This window comes from Trachypithecus francoisi, unplaced genomic scaffold (assembly GCF_009764315.1).
Source record: "Trachypithecus francoisi isolate TF-2019V2 unplaced genomic scaffold, Tfra_2.0 Lachesis_group2, whole genome shotgun sequence".
Taxonomy (NCBI): Eukaryota; Metazoa; Chordata; class Mammalia; order Primates; family Cercopithecidae; genus Trachypithecus; species Trachypithecus francoisi.
In genome coordinates this window covers 40,277,497-40,295,769 of record NW_022681465.1, presented here as the reverse complement: position 1 = coordinate 40,295,769, position 18,273 = coordinate 40,277,497, and the positions used below count along the sequence as shown (strand labels likewise).

Here is an 18,273-nt window from a genome sequence, read left to right as displayed (position 1 = left end):
ATAAAATATTCACAGTATGCAAATTCTTAACCTTTGTATGGCTGACAAGTACAGAAACGTTGACTTTTCTTCTAACCCTGAACCTTTTCTTGAGTCTGATTCGGAACACATTCCTTTGAATACGGGGAATAAAATGAATTCTTGTTGGGGAAAGGGAAGGCTGAGTGATATGGTTCCGTGGTATTGCACTGAATTCCCTCTGCATAGGGGGAAAGAAGAGTTCTTTCACCCCTTCTTCCTGTGCTTTCCCAGGGTAAGGGGCTGCCTCATTTACTCCGTACCACACGGGGATGTAACCCTGAATTGGGACTTGCGAAATGGTGGATTCCAGTTGTGAACTTGCCACAAATCATCTCTGTGGCTTTGAGTGTGTCAGGGCTTCCTATAAAATGAGGGATAAATTGGACATTTTTTGAAGACTCTGAGCTGTCCAATTTGTTGACGCTTTTTGTTTGTTTGTTCGTTGTTTTTTTGAGACAGAGTCTCACTCAGTTGCCCAGGCTGGAGTGTCGTGGTGCGATCTTGGCTCACTGCAAACTCTGCCTCCCAGGTTCATGCCATTCTCCTGCCTCAGCCTCTTGAGTAGCTGGGACTACAGGCGCCTGCCACCACCACGCCTGCCTAATTTTTTTGTATTTTTAGTAGAGACAGGGTTTCACTGTGTTAGCCAGGATGATCTCGATCTCCTGACCTCGTGATCCCCCCACCTTGGCCTCCCAAAGTGCTGAGATTACAGGCGTGAGCCACTGTGCCCTGCTGGTGATGCTTTTTGACTGTTACTCTCCTTTACGCGTGGCGGGCACTTGACTCCCATCCCCCAATTCCTTCCATATGTATGATGGTATGTTGTGTATAGGATCTTAGAGTGACTGTATAGGACCAGGATTTGTATGATCCTGTTTTGCCTCTCTGTTTTGCTTATGGATACCATTCTGGAATGTGTTCCGCTGTCTTAGGAGGAAGAATAGTATCATTTCCCCACCACCCCCACCACCAAATATTTTAAACTTCCCACCATAGTAGATTAATTTAGAGTGAGAAGTAAATGTCAGTTCTTATTACTACTGCTAATGTTGTGTGTTTATTAAAACTCTAGTAACTTGGGATTGTATAGTCTGTAAGGGCTTTAAGAAAACATTTCAAAATTTTAAGACACTACACAATTTAGCCAGTGTATTCTTTTTTCTGATTTTGTGATAAACAAATTGGCTGCAGTAGATAAATAAGGTAAGTTATATGCAATGCTTAGCGGAATAAAGATTTTCTTAGGGATAAAGCTTTCAGAGTTCCCTAGCTAGCCAAGCAGAGGATTAGCATTCTGACCAGGGCTGGGCTCAGATTCAGCAGGGGTAATGGGTAGAGACATCAGAATTTAAAATGAATAAAATATGATATTTCAGTACAAATCACAACTAAATCATTCCAAATTAGGGAACAACATAGACTTTAAGCAAGATTGCGGTTCTAATGAATCCTAGTATTTAAAATGACTTATTATTTCATCATCATTTGGGTAACATTACCTGAAAATATTCAGGCTTGTTTTGTTTATCCACTGTAAATAGAGTAAAATTAAAGAGAGAAAGAGAGAGAAAGGAAGACAGGAAAAGAAAAGAAATGGGTGGAGGGTATGGAAAGGAAGGCTGGCCCTTGACTACCAGGAGGGTTGGCACAAAGGGGATGCCTGAAGACCACAAAAAGGATAAAGCACTGAAGCCTGAGTTAGACAGAGGGGCTGCTCCCAGAGCCACCAGCTCCAGCCAGGCGCGTCAGGACAGACGAGTTATCAAGGGAGAGGGTCTCAGGAATGCCGGATCAGAAACCCAGGAAAGTCTTTATAGGTTCTAGTAGACTCTGCTGTGAGTAGGAAGGACAATTAGGATTATAAGATTGGATGTGAAGATGGAGGTGAACAGGGCCGTGGCAGGCAGAATGCCTGAGGTTAGGAGTTTGAGACCAACCTGGGAAACATGGAAAAGCCCTATCTCTACAAAAAATTAGCTGGGCATGGTGGCGCACGCCTGTAGTCCCAGCTTCTTGGGAGGCTGAGGCATGAGAAGCTCTTGAGCCTGGGAGTTGGAGGTTGCAGTGAGCCAAGATCGCGCCATTGCACTCTAGCCTGGGCCACAGAGCAAGACTCCATCTAAAAAAACATGGACATGAACCAATTCATCACTCTTGGTTATTTTTTAAATGTTCACTGCTTTAAGAGAAAGTGTTAAGCTAGTAAGTAGAAGAAGGATATGGGGTGATAAGGGAAAGATGTATTTTTTTTTTTTTTTTTTTTCCGGAGACAGAGTCTCACTCTGTCGCCCAGGCTGGAGTGCAGTGGCATAATCTCAGCTCACTACAGCCTCCGCCTCCCGGATTCAAGTGATTCTACTACCTCAGCCTCCCGAGTAGCTGTTATTACAGGCACATGCCACCACGTCCAGCTAATTTTTGTATTTTCAGTAGAAACGGGGTTTCGCTGCGTTGACCAGGCTCATCTCAAACTCCAGACCTCAAGTGCCCACCTTGGCCTCCAAAGTGCTGGGATTATAGGCGTGAGCCACTGCGCCTGGCCAAAGAATGTATTTTTCTTAATTACAAATCAAGTACTATCTTAGTGAACAAATTAGGTTGTACGTGTAAACATATTTTAGCTGTAGGCATTTGTGTGGGGTTGGACTGCTGTTGTCTGTTTCCTGACAAAGACTCATAGGGGTTTTAGGACCTTGCAGCTTCTCAGCCATGGAGCTGAGTTTTCACTTAGGCAATTCGTTTACTGCTGTGAATGCCGAAGAAAGCAGTGTTGTTCACCGACAGGCAGCCCATACCGTTCTTGAAGGTAAGTTCTTTTGAAACCTATGATCAGAGATGCCATAGAGTATGGAATCATATTTCTTTTGAGATTTAGCATAATTTTCCAAATTCTCAGCCTAGCCTGTGTGTTATCTAAGCATATTAAATACCTTTCCCCTGTATTTTTGTTTTCCCTTATAGATTAATTGCCTAAGGAATTGCAAAACCTATCAAGCCAGAAAACCTCTATGGTTTTATAACACTTCACTCAAGTTTTTCCTTAATAAGCCAATGCTTGCCGATGTTGTCTTCGAAATTCAAGGTATGAATGAACTTTTACAAAGTTTATGATTCATTTTTATTTCTTGTGTTCTTTCCTTGCTTTCTACTTCAGATGGGAATGTTTGTTGTGAAGGAATGATTATTCCCTATTGAGGGATATAGATTAATGCTACCTTAATGTCAACAAAATCTTCTAGGTAAATAGGAAGTATTTTATTAAAATGAGAAAAGAAATTTATATTTCCCTTAGTATTTTTTTCCTTTGCCATATGCTTCATCAACTTTTAGGGCCTAGCAAAGGATGGGATGATCTGTAATATTTTATTATATATTTTTGTGTGTATTTCTTTCAAATCCTAGTGTTTGCTGCATCTGGAGCTAACTCCCTTAACATTATATTATCTGTAGCTTATTTTATCCAGCTCTCTTCCTTTTTATTTGAGCAAAAGGAATTGACTATTATTTTATTCAGCTGTCTTCTGTTTCTTTTGAGAAAAAAGATTGAGGGTTCTGCCTGGCCCACCTCAGGCACCCATAGATATTGCTACATTTATTCCTCACAGCACTTTGAGAATTTTATCACCAGAGCAACTGAGAGCTGCTGCTTATCTCTCTCAGAAAGTAAGACTACCTAATTTTAATGAAGATGAACTGTTTGAGTGCCCATTGTTGATTACTTGCTTGGATAATTTTATCACTTTAGTAGATTAAGATCTAAAGAATGTGGTGGGAGCTGCCAGCACACAAGGTGCCACCGGGCAGGGGAGAGGCGGGGGGAGGGGACGTGAGCTCATGGCCATGTGCGTCTTGCATTCTGTACCTCACTGGCCGCTGACCTGCCTGACTGCACAAGCTCTGCCGCTGCCCCGCAGGAATACACGGATTACCCAGTCTTTCCGCACATGAGACCAGTGTCAGAATACTGGGCTCCTCATCTCATTTGGGCTTATGCCAAAGATGTAAAATTTGGTGCAAGTGCCTGAGCCTTAATGCTTCAAGGTGTCGACCTTTTAGTCAATGCCGTAGCTGCTACAGTGGGGCCGAAGGGAAGAACTGTGATTATTGAATGAAGCTAGGGAAGTCCCAGAGTAACAAAAGATGGTGTGACTGTTGCAAAGTCAATTGGCTTAAAGGATAAATATAAAAATATTGGAGCTAAGCTTGTTGCCAGTAACACTAAGATGTTGCCAGTAACACAAATGAAGAGGCTGGGGGTGGCACCATCACTGCTACTGTACTCACACACCCTATGGTCAAGAAAGGTTTTGAGAAGATTAGCAGAGGTGCTAATCCACTGAAAATCAGAAAAAGTATGATGTTAGCTATTGATGCTCTAATTGCTGAACTTAAGAAACAGCCTAACTCCAGCCTGAGCGACAGAAGGAGACTCCGTCTCAAAAAAATAAAAAGCAGTCTAAACCTGTGACAACCCTTGAAGAAATTATTCAGGTTGCTACAATTTCTGCAAATAGAGACAAAAAAAGTCAGCAACATCATTTCTGAAGCAATGAAAGGGGTTGGAAGAAAGACTGTCATTACAGTAAAGGATGGAAAAACACTGAATGGTGCATTAGAATCACCATATCTAATTTTTGCATACCTATTAATACATCGAAATTTTTGCATGCCTTATTAATACATCAGATAATTAGGCTAAATTTTCGCATAACTTAATACATCGAAAGGTCAGAAACGTGAATTCAAGGATGCCTATGTTCTGTTGAGTGAAACAGAAATGTCTAGTACCCAGTCTGTTGTACCTACTCTTGAAATTGCCAGTGCTCACTATAAGCCTTTGGTTATCATTGCTGAAGATGTTGATGGAGAAGCTCTACAAACTTTCCTTTTGAATAGGCTGAAAGTTGGTCTTCAGGTTATAGCAGTGAAAGCTCCAGGTTTGTTGACAATAGAAAGAACCAGCTTAAAGATATGGCTCTTGCTGCTTGTGGTGCACTGTTTGCAGAGGAGGGGTTGGCCTCATAACACAGGAAAAGCTGGAGAGGTCATTGTGACCAAAGGTGATGCTGTGCTCTTTAAAGGAAATGGTGACAAGTCTTGAATTGAAAATTATATTCAAGAAATCATTGAGCAGTTAGATATCACAGCTAGTGAATATGAAAAGGGAAAACTGAATAAATGGCAAAACTTTAAAATAGAGTAGCTGTACTAAAGGTTGGTGTGGCAAGTGATGTCAAAATGAATGAAAAGAAAGAGTTATAGATGCCCTTAATGCTATAAGAGCTGCTATTGGAGAAAACATCATTCTGGGATGGGGTTGTGCCTTGCTTCAGTGCATTCCAGCCTTGGACTCATTAACTCCAACTAATAAAAATAAAAAATTGGTATAGAAATTATTAAAAGAATACTCAACATTCTGGCAGTGACCACTGCTAAGAATGCAGGTGTTGGAGGATCTTTGGTAGTTGAGGCAATTGTGCAGTGTTCCTCAGAAGTTGGTTATAGAGCTATGGTTGGGGATTTTGTGAATATGGTGGAAAAGAAATCATTGACCCAATGAAGGATGCGAGAACTGCTTTATTAGATGCTGCTTGGGTGCCTTCTCCATTAATTACAACAGAAGTTATAGTCACAGAAATTCCTAAAGAAGAGAAGGACCCTGGAATGGGTGCTGTAGGTGGGATGGGAGGTGGCATTTCTGATTCCTAGAATAGAGCTTGACCTTTATTCATGAGCTTGTGATAGGAAGCTCAAGGCAGTATTTCTCTTTTTTTTTTTTTTTCTGAGACGGAGTCTTGCTCTGCCGCCCAGGCTGGAGTGCAGTGGCCAGATCTCAGCTCACTGCAAGCTCCGCCTCCCGGGTTTTAGGCCATTCTCCTGCCTCAGCCTCCCGAGTAGCTGGGACTACAGGCGCCCGCCTCGACGCCCGGCTAGTTTTTTGTATTTTTTTTTTAAGTAGAGACGGGGTTTCACCGTATTAGCCAGGATGGTCTCGATCTCCTGACCTCATGATCCGCCCGTCTCGGCCTCCCAAAGTGCTGGGATTACAGGCTCAAGGCAGTATTTCTCAACGGTAACTGAAGAAAAGGCTGGGTGATGTTTTTAAAAAGTCACTATAACCCTCAGTTACTGGTTTATGTTTTAAATCACTGTAACCATCAGTTACTGATTTCAATTGACAATAAATAGCAGTTTACTGCTGTCATTGTCCATGCCTACAAATAATTATTTTGTACTTTTAGATAAAAACACATTTTACATTCCTGATACTGGGTGAAAGAGCCGCGTACCAGTGTACTGCTTTCAGCTTAAATCACTGAGACATTTTTACTACTATGCTGTTAAAATCAGGATTTTAGTGCTTGCTAACAGCAGATGAGAAGTTAAGAAGCAGCTTCTCTGTGGAGAGTAAGAATAATTGTGTACAAAGTAGAGGAATACCCAATTATGTGACAACTTTATGTAATACAAATTTGTTTAAAGTTAAAAAAGAATGAATTGTTAGATACTTTCAGTTATGCAAGAAAGATCGAATTCCACCATATTCACAAAATCCCCAACCATAGCTCCATAACCAGCTTCTGAGGAATGCTGCACAGTTGCCTCAGCTACCAAAGATCCTTCAACACCTGCATTCTTAGCAGTGGTCACTGCCAGAATGTTGAGTATTCTTTTAATAATTTCTGTACCAATTTTTTATTTTTATTGGTTGGAGTTAATGAGTCCAAGGCTGGACTGCACTACTGTTTTCCAATGAAAATCTAAGTAGAACTTTAGATAGGTAATTACTAAAAGGAAAATATAATCTAATTTAATGGTAGAATTGTGTAGCAGCTAACAATAGTCATTTACTTTTAAAAATATTTCCTCAGAAGGATGCACATTACTTTTAACTTTGGTCATCTGCCAAGACAGGGAAATGGAAACTTTCCAATGTACCTTCCGACAAGCCACGGCCAGCCCCGTGTGCAGTATGAGCCTGGGACCCTGAAAGTAGGGCAGCAAGAGTGACCTTGAGATACAGAAAAACGACTGGGAAAAAAGCTAACAAGAGGACACAGACTTGATATCATGCTTTCGTCATTTTAGACCTAAAACTGGCTCTAAGCCCCTCATGTGATCACACCTTCATTTATTTGTTGCCTATATAAAGATCCAAACTGTCTGTCTAGAGACAGCTTTCATAAATTACTCATTATAGGTAGGGCACTCCTAGTCAGGGATAAAGCTCCTGGTGATTACAGAATTCTCTCATTAGCTTCTAGGAGAAAACTCTCTGTTGATGAAGACGTTTACTAAAAGTGTTTGGTATGCTCTATCCATACCAGAGAAACACAGGAATAGATAATTTTGCACAAATCATCTAAGAAGCTTCTCATTTCGACAGAAAAGACTACATCCATTGTTAAGAAGAAATATGATTAGTAAATTAAAAAGTATTTCCGTCTTTCTAAAACTAGCTTTTTAAAAAAGTCTAGTTTATAGAGATTGAATCAGTTTCTGCATTCTGAAAGAAGGAGAATGATGCCACTGGAGATGGCTGAATATTATCTTCCAGATGACTTCCTGGGGGGCACCGGGGTCACCCGTGATTTAGGGTTGATTGTGAGCAGACTCCGCAAGATGGAGATAAGGTGGGGGCAAACCATTCCAGTGACCATTATAACAACCTAAGGCACTGCTTTTCATAACCAGAAAAAGAATTAGTAATCTGAAGGTTGTATGGTGAACATATGAGAGTAGTGTCTAGTGGTGTTTGATCCAGGGCATGGTGAGTTCTGGTAGATGTCTTCTGTCCTATAACATAGTGTTTGTATTAATCAGACCAAGCATCTCTGATCTTCCTGGATGTTCTAGCTACTGGTTCTATGGCCAGGGCTGACCAATCTCTTAGCATTTGCACAATATTTGATACAAATTAGGTACAGCGTACTCGATTAGGTATTTACTTCCTAAGTCATGAGTATGTTTTAGTCCTCTGTCTGCTCTTTTTTTTTTTTTAAACCTGGGTCCTCTTGATTGGAGTTTCAAATGTTCCCACACCCCTCAGTCATCCCCTAAGACTCTGGAATTTTGGGTTATTCTCTAAATGACTAATCTCATTCTTTGTGTGTGTGCTTTAGAAGTTTAACTGTGAGGAGGAAGCCATAATTCCTGGTCGCAGGAGGAAACTTAAAATTTCCACTAATAAAGGATCTATGTTATTACGTTGCTCTGTCTCCTGCAGTCCCTAGAACTGTGACTTGCCTTTAATAAATGGCTGTTGATAGTAAGATGAATGGTCCTGAACTTGGGAATCCACCACCGAAGCATAAGTGCGCTTGAAGAAGACTTTGCATTGTAATAAACTTGTGAAAGGAAAGAGGGTCCATCTCTTTGCCAGGGACGTTCATTTTGCAGCACAGTTTGAGAGCAATCTTTTTCAAGTAAATTGAATATAAATGCCTGTCCCCATCATACATTAATGAATTAGGGATTGTCTCCCATCCCCACCTTTTCTCTTTTGCTGTGTTATAAAATAGCTACCAAATTTGCTTATAATTTACATAGAAGGCATTGGCATCAAACATAATGTCAGCATAACTCACTGAAAAAATTTTCAAAAGGAATATGGAACACATGAAAATATATGTCATATTAAAAACGAGAGATAAGCAGTGATGTGGTGAACCCTTGCTCCTCCTAATCTTGTGCTTTTCTTCCATGATTCTACCTACTGCAGGCACCTGCTCCCCTTTCACCCTTTATGCAGGGGCTGGGGTCAGGAGGGCTGGCTGGATGATGATGTGCAGCGACTGCTGTGGTGCTCTTTATTGCTTCCCTAGTTATGAAACCAAGTCGTCTTAGGAGTCGGAAGCAGGGAACAGCAGGAATGGTGGAGGCAGGATCTGGCAGCAGCTTCTCTAAAGTCAGTTGTAGGCGAGGCACACCAGCTCCTGAGAACTGGGGTGGGGAGGGGAACTGTAGACAGCAGCGGCAGTGTCGTTTCCTCAGGATGGGCCCCAATTCCAGCCTTGGCTTTGCGTCCTGACCAGTGTGTCTGTGGGCAAGTCACCTGACGTTTCTTGTCTTCAAGTCTCATTTGTGAAGTGAAGAGGGTGACGAACCATACAGATTCTAAAAGGTTCTTTTTAGTTGTGTAACTAATAGCCATCCTTCTTTGATTCTCCTTGCACTACTTGCAGGGTAGCAGTGAGAAAACTAAGAAGAAATTTTGAGTTAGAAGTTGAGTGAATTCTTGCTCCTTTCATGGTTAAAATATGTGACCACCAGCCCACTGAATGGAATGGAGCATGTTTGAATTCGCCTCCCTGTGGTCACTCTGGCAGCAGGCTCAGCTTACTAGGGCCATTTCTGTAATGTACCTTTGGAATTCTTCCAAAATGTATAGGGAGAAGCAGAAAAACCAGAGGCATTCTGAGTGAGGAAAGAAGCAGATGACTCAGCAAATCACCAATCTCCTTCATCTCCTTGAACAGCAAATAGTTGAATTTCATGAAGAAACTTTAATTTTTTCTGATTATGAAAGTCTTATACGATGGTTGTAACCAACTGTGCAGAGAATAGTCACATTTATAGACAATGTCTGTTTTGTTCATAAGTGAATTAAAAGGTCAGGAAAGATATATTCCATATTGTGAACAGTGGTCATGTTTAGAAACTGAAATGGGCATGGTGATTAGGAAAATGTTATAAGTGCTTATTGTAAGACAGTCAGATAATATATAAAGATGTAAAAAGTAAAAAATAAAAATCACCCATAATCCTATGCCTCAATGACAATCCCAGTTTGATTCTGGCAAAATTCCCTCAAGTCAGTTTTCCTCTGCTTAGAAAAAAAGGGGCTGGGAAAATAGATACTATCTACCCAATTGTGTGTCTTTTATTTTTAAACTTATGTCTTAAGCATTTTACACTGGATTAAAAACCGCTTGTTAACATTTTTAATATAGGTGTAAATTTTAACTATTTTAACTATAGGTGTAAATGTAGCTATCTCCTTTATTTTCACTATTAGAAATAACAGCTGCATTGAAGATTTAATGTGAATATCTCACTCTGAAATTGGGATTATGTCCTTAGAATAGATTCCTTGTCAAAGAATAGGAACATCTGTAAGACATCATAAATGCTATGAAATTGTATATGTCCAGAATGATTGTACTAATTTACATTCCCATTGGCAGTGTATGAAAGCGCTTGTTTTCATACAAACAAATCCTTGTCAGCATGAAGTATGCTTACATCTTAATTTTTCTTGCAAATTTGATACAACTGTGTGTTTTTAATATTCTAATCTAGAATCAAGAAGTTCAGACTGTGCAAATCAAAATCCAAATCTCCTGTGATCCATTGAATCTTTCAGTATTGAGACATTTGCATTACATATATATATGATAGCATTGACTCTGGCAGCAACTCTACTAGAGATTATGTATGTAAATCTCAAGTCTTGAAACAGTGTTGTATTTTGGTATTGGTATTCACAACCCTACTTGCCACGTGATGGTGGAGCAGAGATTTGCACCTTAACTCAAAGGCGAGCGTGAGAGTACTTAAAACACCTGGTTAGTGCACCTAGAAAAATTAGATTGATTTCAGAATGGCACAGTCATAACTGTTGCTCTATTTAAAGTCAAATTGCATTCTCTCATGTATCCTATTTTACATTCTTGTCATTGTCTGAAAATTTATAAAGGTTGAGTACCCTTAATCTAAAACCCTAATATACAAAATATCCTAAAATCCAAAATTTTTTGAGTGCTGATGTGTGCTCAAAGATAATGCTCATTGGAGCATTTTGGATTTTGGATTTTTGGATTAGAGATGCTAAACTATTAAGGAGATTAGAAATGCTAAACTATTAAGAATGTGTGTGTATATATATGTACTATTAAACATTCTTAATAATGTATATACACACACATATATATATCCACATACATATATATTTATCAAATTTTCCAAAATCTAAAATAAAATGGAAGAGTTGAAACATCTCTGGTCCCAAGCATTTCAGATAAGGGATACTCAACCTATGCCAGGCATGAAGGTTTGCTTTTTAGATCATGTTAATGCCTCTCAGTGTGACAGCCTTTGGGCTCTATGGTTTTGAATTGTAGTTAAATTATTAACAGACAGCTAAATTTTAATGTCACTCTGAAAAATGAATGTCTAATTTTGGGGGCTATAAATAGGAATAGCAATTGGAAGTGTGAAAGTACTTCTAACTTTATCAGTGATGTGTAATTCAAATGTTTTACACCAAACCAAAAAAAAAAATCGGGAAGGAAAATATTTTTATATTTTAAATTTATTTATGTTAAACTTAAGACAGACCCTGAAGTAAGGATTCGGTAACCAGTCTCAAATCTTAATTATAAACTTTTTTTAAGTTACAGTGCAGTCTTCAGATAAATTTACAATTTTTTTTTGCTATATACTTTACTTAAAATATTTATGATGCAAAACACACACTTTAAAAGATTCATAGTTGTGAAATAATTCACACTGGAATGTAACTTTGATATCAATACAAATTTATGTGAAGTAATTGGAATAATAGTTTAAAAATTAGATGAATATCCATTTAAATGTAATGTTTTGGCTGGGCATGGTGACTCATGGCTGTAATCCCAGCGCTTTTGGAGGCCAAGGTGGGCGGATCACCTGAGGTCGTGAGTTCAAGACCAGCCATGCCAACGTGGTGAAACCCCCATCTCTACTAAAAATACAAAAATCAGCTGGGCAAGGCAGCACATGCCTATAATCCCAGCTACCCGGAAGGCTGAGGCACAAGAATTGCTTGAACCTGGGAAGCAGAGGAAGTTGTGAGCTAAGGTCACACCACTGTACTCTAGCCAGAAGACAGTGAGACTCTGTCTCAAAAAGTAAAATTTTTTAAAAATGTAATTTATTTTATAATTATATTTTGTAATTATTTCACACAATAATAATAAATCTGAAGTCACACGTACTAAGTCTTCGGCTTCTTTACTCCAGTTTTGAGCATGAATATTAACCTCATGAGAGGTTTAAGGAAAACTAAATGAGAATGGAATCTATGGAACAGTTTAGACCAGAACTGACATACTGAGGCACCTTGGTGAGGTGGTGGTAGTGCCATGGGTCAGAAACACCTGGTTAAGATCTTTGCTTGGATGCATACTTACTATGTAGGTTTGACTATGTTACTTTACATTTCTGCTTTTTTTTTTTTTTGCCTATAAAATAGGGATACTAATTTCTACCTTGTGGCGTGGTCATGGGGGTTGAGATAGTGCATACAAAGGACAAGCAGAGGCTTCACCTGCAGACTCCACTCCCCTTCACCTGCAATGGCAGCTAGTTTAGTACTGGGGGATCACTGTACTTTTTCCTGCTGAACCCACGTTCCGCAGCCAGTCTTTCTTTTAAAGTGTCCCAGGCCTTCACCGAAAACTGGCTGAAATTAGCCTACCATAGAAAATGGGATACCATCCCTCTAATAGGTGATCATCAAATATATATATTTTCTTTACCACTCCCAATTTGTTGTTTTGGCGTGTGAAAAAAAAAAAAAAAACAGTTACTCTAACAGTTCTAAAGTCAGTATTGGTAAATATTTAGAGGTACGGATGTCCTTTTGACATGAGTCTGTCACATGAAGAGTTCTTTAGAAATTTACATTCCTTCCCCATTTACTTAGCTAGTATATATTCTGAATCTCCCTTGAGCTAGATAGGTATCCTTTTTTAGCAATGAAACCAAAAACAGTTCTAAAAATTTCACTTTTGAAACCTGGAAAGTAGTCTGAAGAAAGTGTGACAAATGTAGTATTTTATGTTAGTAAACAGTGGAAACAAAGATTCTTGATAATCTCTGTAAAGTGACTAGAAAACTTGAGCTTTTCATTTTTATTTCACTCTTGTAGTTCTTTTCCTTAGAAAAAAATTCTTAAAACTGTAACATCAAATGAATACTACAAAGAGAAGATAGTTTGGCCTTGACAGGTTAAAGGAACATGATTATCTTTTAACTAGAAAATGCTGTCTTCCATTTACTTAAGTAATTTCTTTACCTGTATCCTATTGCCAATTAGTACGTAAACTGCATTATGTTCCTTCAGCATATTTTTATATACAGTGTTGAAAGAGCTAACCATACTAAGGTAGTGTATTACAGTTTCACAACAGAACAATTTATAACATCAAAACAGTAGTTTGAAGAGGTGAAAAACTGAAGTTGATGTTTTCTTAACAGGAAGTATAATCGTTTTCCAAACTAAATTCCAATATTGAAATAGGCTTAAAAATGCTTTAAGGTACAGTTGTCAGCCAGGTGCAGGGGCTCACGCAGGTAATGCCAGCACTTTGAGAGGCTGAAGTGGGCGCATCACTTGAAGCCAGGAGTTCAAGACCAGCCTGGCCACCACAGCAAAACCCTGTGTCTAGTGAAAATACAAAAAAAAAAATTAGCCAGGCATAGTAACGCAGGCCTGTAATCTCAGCTACTCGGGAGGCTGAGGCATGAGAATCATTTGAACCAGGGAGGTGGAGGTTGTGGTGAGAGATTGTGCTACTGTACTCTAGCCTGGACAACAAAGCAAGACTCTGTCTCAAAGAAAAAAAAAAGGTACAGTTGTTCCTTAATGTCCATGGGGGATTGGTTGCAAGGACCTCCTGCAGACACCCAGATCTGCTGTGCTCAAATTCGTGATATTAAATGGCTTAGTATTTACATGTAACCTATGCATATCCTCTTGCATACTTAAAATCATCTCTAGATTACTTATAATATCTAACACAATGTAAATGTTATATAAATAGTTGTTATAGTGTATTGTTTAGGGAATAATGACAATTTTAAAAAATTTTGTGTATGTTCAATACAGTTGCAGGGTTTTTTTCTGAATATTTTTCACTCTCTGTTGGTTCAGTCTGTGGATGTGGAACCCATGGATTCGGAGAGCTAACTGTACTGAGTGTTTTGTTGCTGGGTTTTGCAACTCTGTTATAACCACATTATCAACAGAAATTTTCTGTTAAAATTTCAAGGTTACTTATCAAATTCTACCCCCATCAACTATCTACTTGGTATTTTTTGGTAGATCTTAAATCCCTGTGCTTACCCCAAGTTATGGATCATCCAGTTTATTGAAGTCAGACTTCTAATTATTAAAAAAATAGTGCCCTATTTATCTTTAACATTTTAAAACCTTACAATTACAAGTCAAATGGCATTATCTGTTTGTATTCTTTATTAACTGCTGCATACAGATATAGCCAACATGCTTTAATTATGGAAACTGGTCCTTCCCGGTGGAGGGACACTGTCACAGTGAGGCGAGGAGGGGAGTGTGCCTGCCGGGAGGTGAGTGTTGACTGGCTGGGAGGGCTTCAGAAGTTACTTCCCTGCTCCTTGGGTAGTTGTGGCTGTACAAATCGCAGTGCCAAGCAGTAGACTCAAAGCTGGCAGTGCCAGGTGTTGCTTGTAGATCCTGAGTGATTATTGGCTTTGGAAAAAGCCACTGGGCTTAGATGTAACTCTTTTTCTTCTTTCGTGAGTCAGGAGATGGTTTGCTTGGATTTAAAAGGGATGAAGAACCCAATAATTGTAAATGCTTTAGAGAAGACTATATAACCCTGATAAGTACTAGATTTTAGAGATATGTAGGTAAACTCTTGGGCAGGGCTGAGTGGTTTGGTTTGGTTGGAGAGTTACTTTCTGGAATGCGACAGCTTTGTCACCCACACTGGCTGTGGTGTCTTCCACGAAAGTAAAAACTGCTCCAAAGCAGAGGTAGCTTTGTTTTCCTCCTCTTTGTATCTTCAGTTCCAAATGCAATGATTGGCACATGCTGATGCTCAGTAATAATCTGTTGAAGTGATCCAGGCTGAACTGAAGACTGGCAGTGTGTACTCGTGGTTTCCTAAGGTGGTGGAAGTGGAGAGCACTGGCCACCTGTGGCCCTATCCAGCGCTGCCTTTGTGTGGTGCAGCAGTAGCTAGAAAGCCTAGCAAGATTTTCCTAGAGTGTCAGTTCAGTTCAGTGTGTTCAGTGAGCAATATGGGCTGAGAGGGCCCTCAAAATTCAACGTAGCGCTGGCTCTCCCAGCAGCAGGCATTGTTCCTGTGAGACAGAATGGTTGCCTGGGGAAGTAGTGTGCTGGGGAGACTGCAGGGATTAAGGTCATCCTCTTCCAGATTTTCATTAAGTCTGAAATGCTGTCCTCGGCTCCACGAGAGATCCTCTTGCTATTCCTACTGTGGTGTATGGACTGCTTATGGTTTACTTCTTACAGTTTCCCGTTTCAGATAAGGGGAAGCGTGGCCAAGACGGTTCTGTGAGTCAGGCCCAGAAGGGTAATGGGGTTGTTTTCTTGTGAAGCACATGGGCACGGGTAGTATTATTAGTATTTCAAGCCAATTGGAAAGGATTGATGTTTCATTATAAAAATATGAAGCAAAATATTTCATTTCAATGTTTCTATTTCTGGAAATACAAAACAAGTGACAAATAGTTGTCTGACTTGTAAATTGTTGGTTTCAAGGTCAACATCTGAACTTTCTTTATTGCTCCCTTTAAAATTAAGAAGTTTCTGGATTAATGGTAGTTATCACTCCCAAATTTAGATTCTGCGTATCAGCCTAGCTGTCCCTAATGTAGTAGTCTAATTAGAAGGAAAATTGCTGGAATAACCCTGCGGGTTTATCTCACTTGTTTCTTGTTTCCCTTTTGAACCTTTCAGGTACGACAGTGCCAGCCCACAGGGCCATCCTGGTGGCCCGTTGTGAAGTAATGGCAGCCATGTTTAATGGTAATTACATGGAAGCAAAGAGTGTCCTGATTCCCGTTTATGGTGTTTCCAAAGAGACTTTCTTGTCGTTTTTAGAATACCTGTACACAGACTCCTGCTGCCCAGGTTAGCAATACAAATGTTGATAGTATCTCATAATTGTTTCTTGCCACCCATTTTGTTAAATTGCATTCTGCGAAATCTATTTTCATTTAAGATTTATTAGTTGACATCGTGGAATGTACTAAGCAGTTAGAGGTGGTGCTGGAACAACAACGAATTTTCATTCAGTTCAAGTGGAGGTGCAGTAATTGGGTGCCTTTTATGGATCTCCAGTGCTGGCAAAAGTTCACATGTCCCAGCCAGCACCTACAGCGTGGGGATCACTGTAGGCACCCAGAAATGAAGGTGTCTTGTGGTACCCATGGCTACTCTAATTCTAGAGATTGGGGCAGGTTGTTACTTGAAGCACTGTCTCGTCCGCAAGAAGAGGAAGGTTGTGCAACTGCTTTGATGGCTGTGACTTCTGATTGGGTCACTTTTAAGGACTTTCAATATTCTGAGACTTTTTGGTCTTCTTTTTGGCCCAGAGGATGTGAGATTTGTAAAGGCCTCCTTCTGACTTCTGCTAAAGTCAGAAACTCCTCAAACTGACTTCTCTGAAAACTTGTCTTGAGATGTTTAGAATGCCCAGTGGACTATAGGATTCATTTACAAATTCACTGACCAAGGACTATCTTTGACCAGGAACCAAACATCTGTGGCAGCTCTAGGTTGGAACAGATACAGCAGGGTTCTTCTAGCTGTAGGCGCTTGAAGAAATAGCAAAATTTTTTCTACAGGCCTGGAGCCTTGCTTGGGATGCTGGCAGGGAAGCCCTCTGTGAGTAGTCTTCAGCCTTTGGCCACCAGATGGCTCCCATCACAAGCACAGCTAGATTCGGCCCCGTGGAGCTCAGTTCTGGAGCCTGAGACCTTGATTAGAGAATCTGGTCAAGCACCCTAATAAAAATAAAAAGCAAACACACATTTCTGGCCAGACTTCTCTTCAGATTCACTGCTTTAATTTTTAGAATGGAAAGGTTTCTTACATTAGGTATTGAAATAAGTTTTAAACAAGTCATGAGCCCTCTAGTGAAAGATTTTAGAAGTTCAAAAAGAAGCAAATTTATTTGTTTTGGTTAAATTAATTCTGGTCTTGCAGCTTGCTGTATTTTGGAGCCAGTTGCAGTTGTTTCTGTCAGTGTTAAAGACTGACTTATCGCCAGGTGCGGTGGCTCATGCTTGTAATCCCAGCACTTTGGAAGGCTGAGACGAGCAGATCACCTGAAGTCAGGAGTTCAAGAACAGCGTGACCAACATGGTGAAACCCCGTCTCTACTAAAAATACAAAAATTAGCTGGGTGTCGCGACGTGTGCCTGTAATCCCAGCTACATGGGAGGCAAAGGCAGGAGAATCGCCTGAACCTGCGAGGCAGTGGTTGCAGTGAGCCAAGATGGTGCCACCACACTCCAGCCTGGGTGACAGAGTGAGACTCCGTCTCAAAAAAAGACTGACTTATTATTTTTGCCTAATAAAAGTGAAAGCATTGGTTCTTTTTGGAAATAAAATTTATTGTTTATTATTTCATTTTTGGCAAATTCATATATTAAATTTAAAAATTGACCAGATTTGAAATAATAGGAAAATCTGATTTTCAGTCATCCTGTCACTCAAGTAATTGAAACTGCTAATATTTTTACCTTTTGCTAATTTACAGAGAAAAGCAGTAATAATGATAGGATTTTTTTAAATTGGCAAAAGTGTGTTAGGGAAAAATGAGTCAAAATGAATAATCAAAAAGTTAAGCCAGATACTGGAATCTATGCATTGGGAAGATCACAGAAGACAAGTAATGTTATTATGTTAAATATTCACCATACACAGTGTTCTTGGTTCCATAGCTACAAAAGAATGTAAGAAATGTAAGAATGTAAGGAGGGATAAGAACGAGAATTACATGAAAAACCAGATTTCTAGGGAAGTATTGAATTGGGTGGTTGCCAGGGGCTGGGGAAAGGGGAAAACAGGGAGTTAGTGTTTAATGGGTACAGAGTTTCAGTTTGGGAAGAAGAAATATGTTCTGGAGATAGTGGTGGTGGTGACTGCACAGCAGTGTGAATGTGCTTCATGCCAGTGAATCATATACTTAAAAATGGTTAAAATGGGCTGGGCATGGTGGCTCACGCCTGTAATCCCAGCACTTTGGGAGGCCGAGGCGGGTGGATCACAAGGTCAGGAGATCGAGACTATCCTAGCTAACATGGTGAAACCCTGTCTTTACTAAGAATACAAAAAAATTAGCTGGGTGCGGTGGCGGGCGCCTGTAGTCCGGGCTACCCGGGAGGCTGAGGCAGGAGAGTGGTGTGAACCCGGGAGGCGGAGCTTGCAGTGAGCCAAGATTACGCCACTGTACTCCAGCCTGGGCAACA

General features: G+C 40.0%; 2 protein-coding genes and 1 pseudogene across 3 annotated transcripts in view; 2 read left to right on the top strand and 1 right to left on the bottom strand.

Moving 5' to 3' along the window:
* The window catches only part of RHOBTB3 (Rho related BTB domain containing 3), a 62,400-nt gene that overhangs the window by 33,419 nt on the left and 10,708 nt on the right, over positions 1 to 18,273 (top strand). For both annotated transcript variants that reach the window (XM_033179071.1, XM_033179072.1), the window contains exons 8-9: positions 2,986 to 3,106; positions 15,755 to 15,928. In XM_033179071.1, the coding sequence (XP_033034962.1) occupies positions 2,986 to 3,106; positions 15,755 to 15,928 (295 nt within the window). The remainder of the gene's footprint in view (positions 1 to 2,985; positions 3,107 to 15,754; positions 15,929 to 18,273) is intronic.
* LOC117064637 lies at positions 3,969 to 5,733 on the top strand (annotated as a pseudogene).
* Positions 13,873 to 18,273, bottom strand: part of GLRX (glutaredoxin) — a 44,084-nt gene continuing 39,683 nt past the window's right edge. The window contains exon 3 of the mRNA XM_033179081.1: positions 13,873 to 16,803. The gene's annotated coding sequence lies outside the window, so the exon portion shown is untranslated. The remainder of the gene's footprint in view (positions 16,804 to 18,273) is intronic.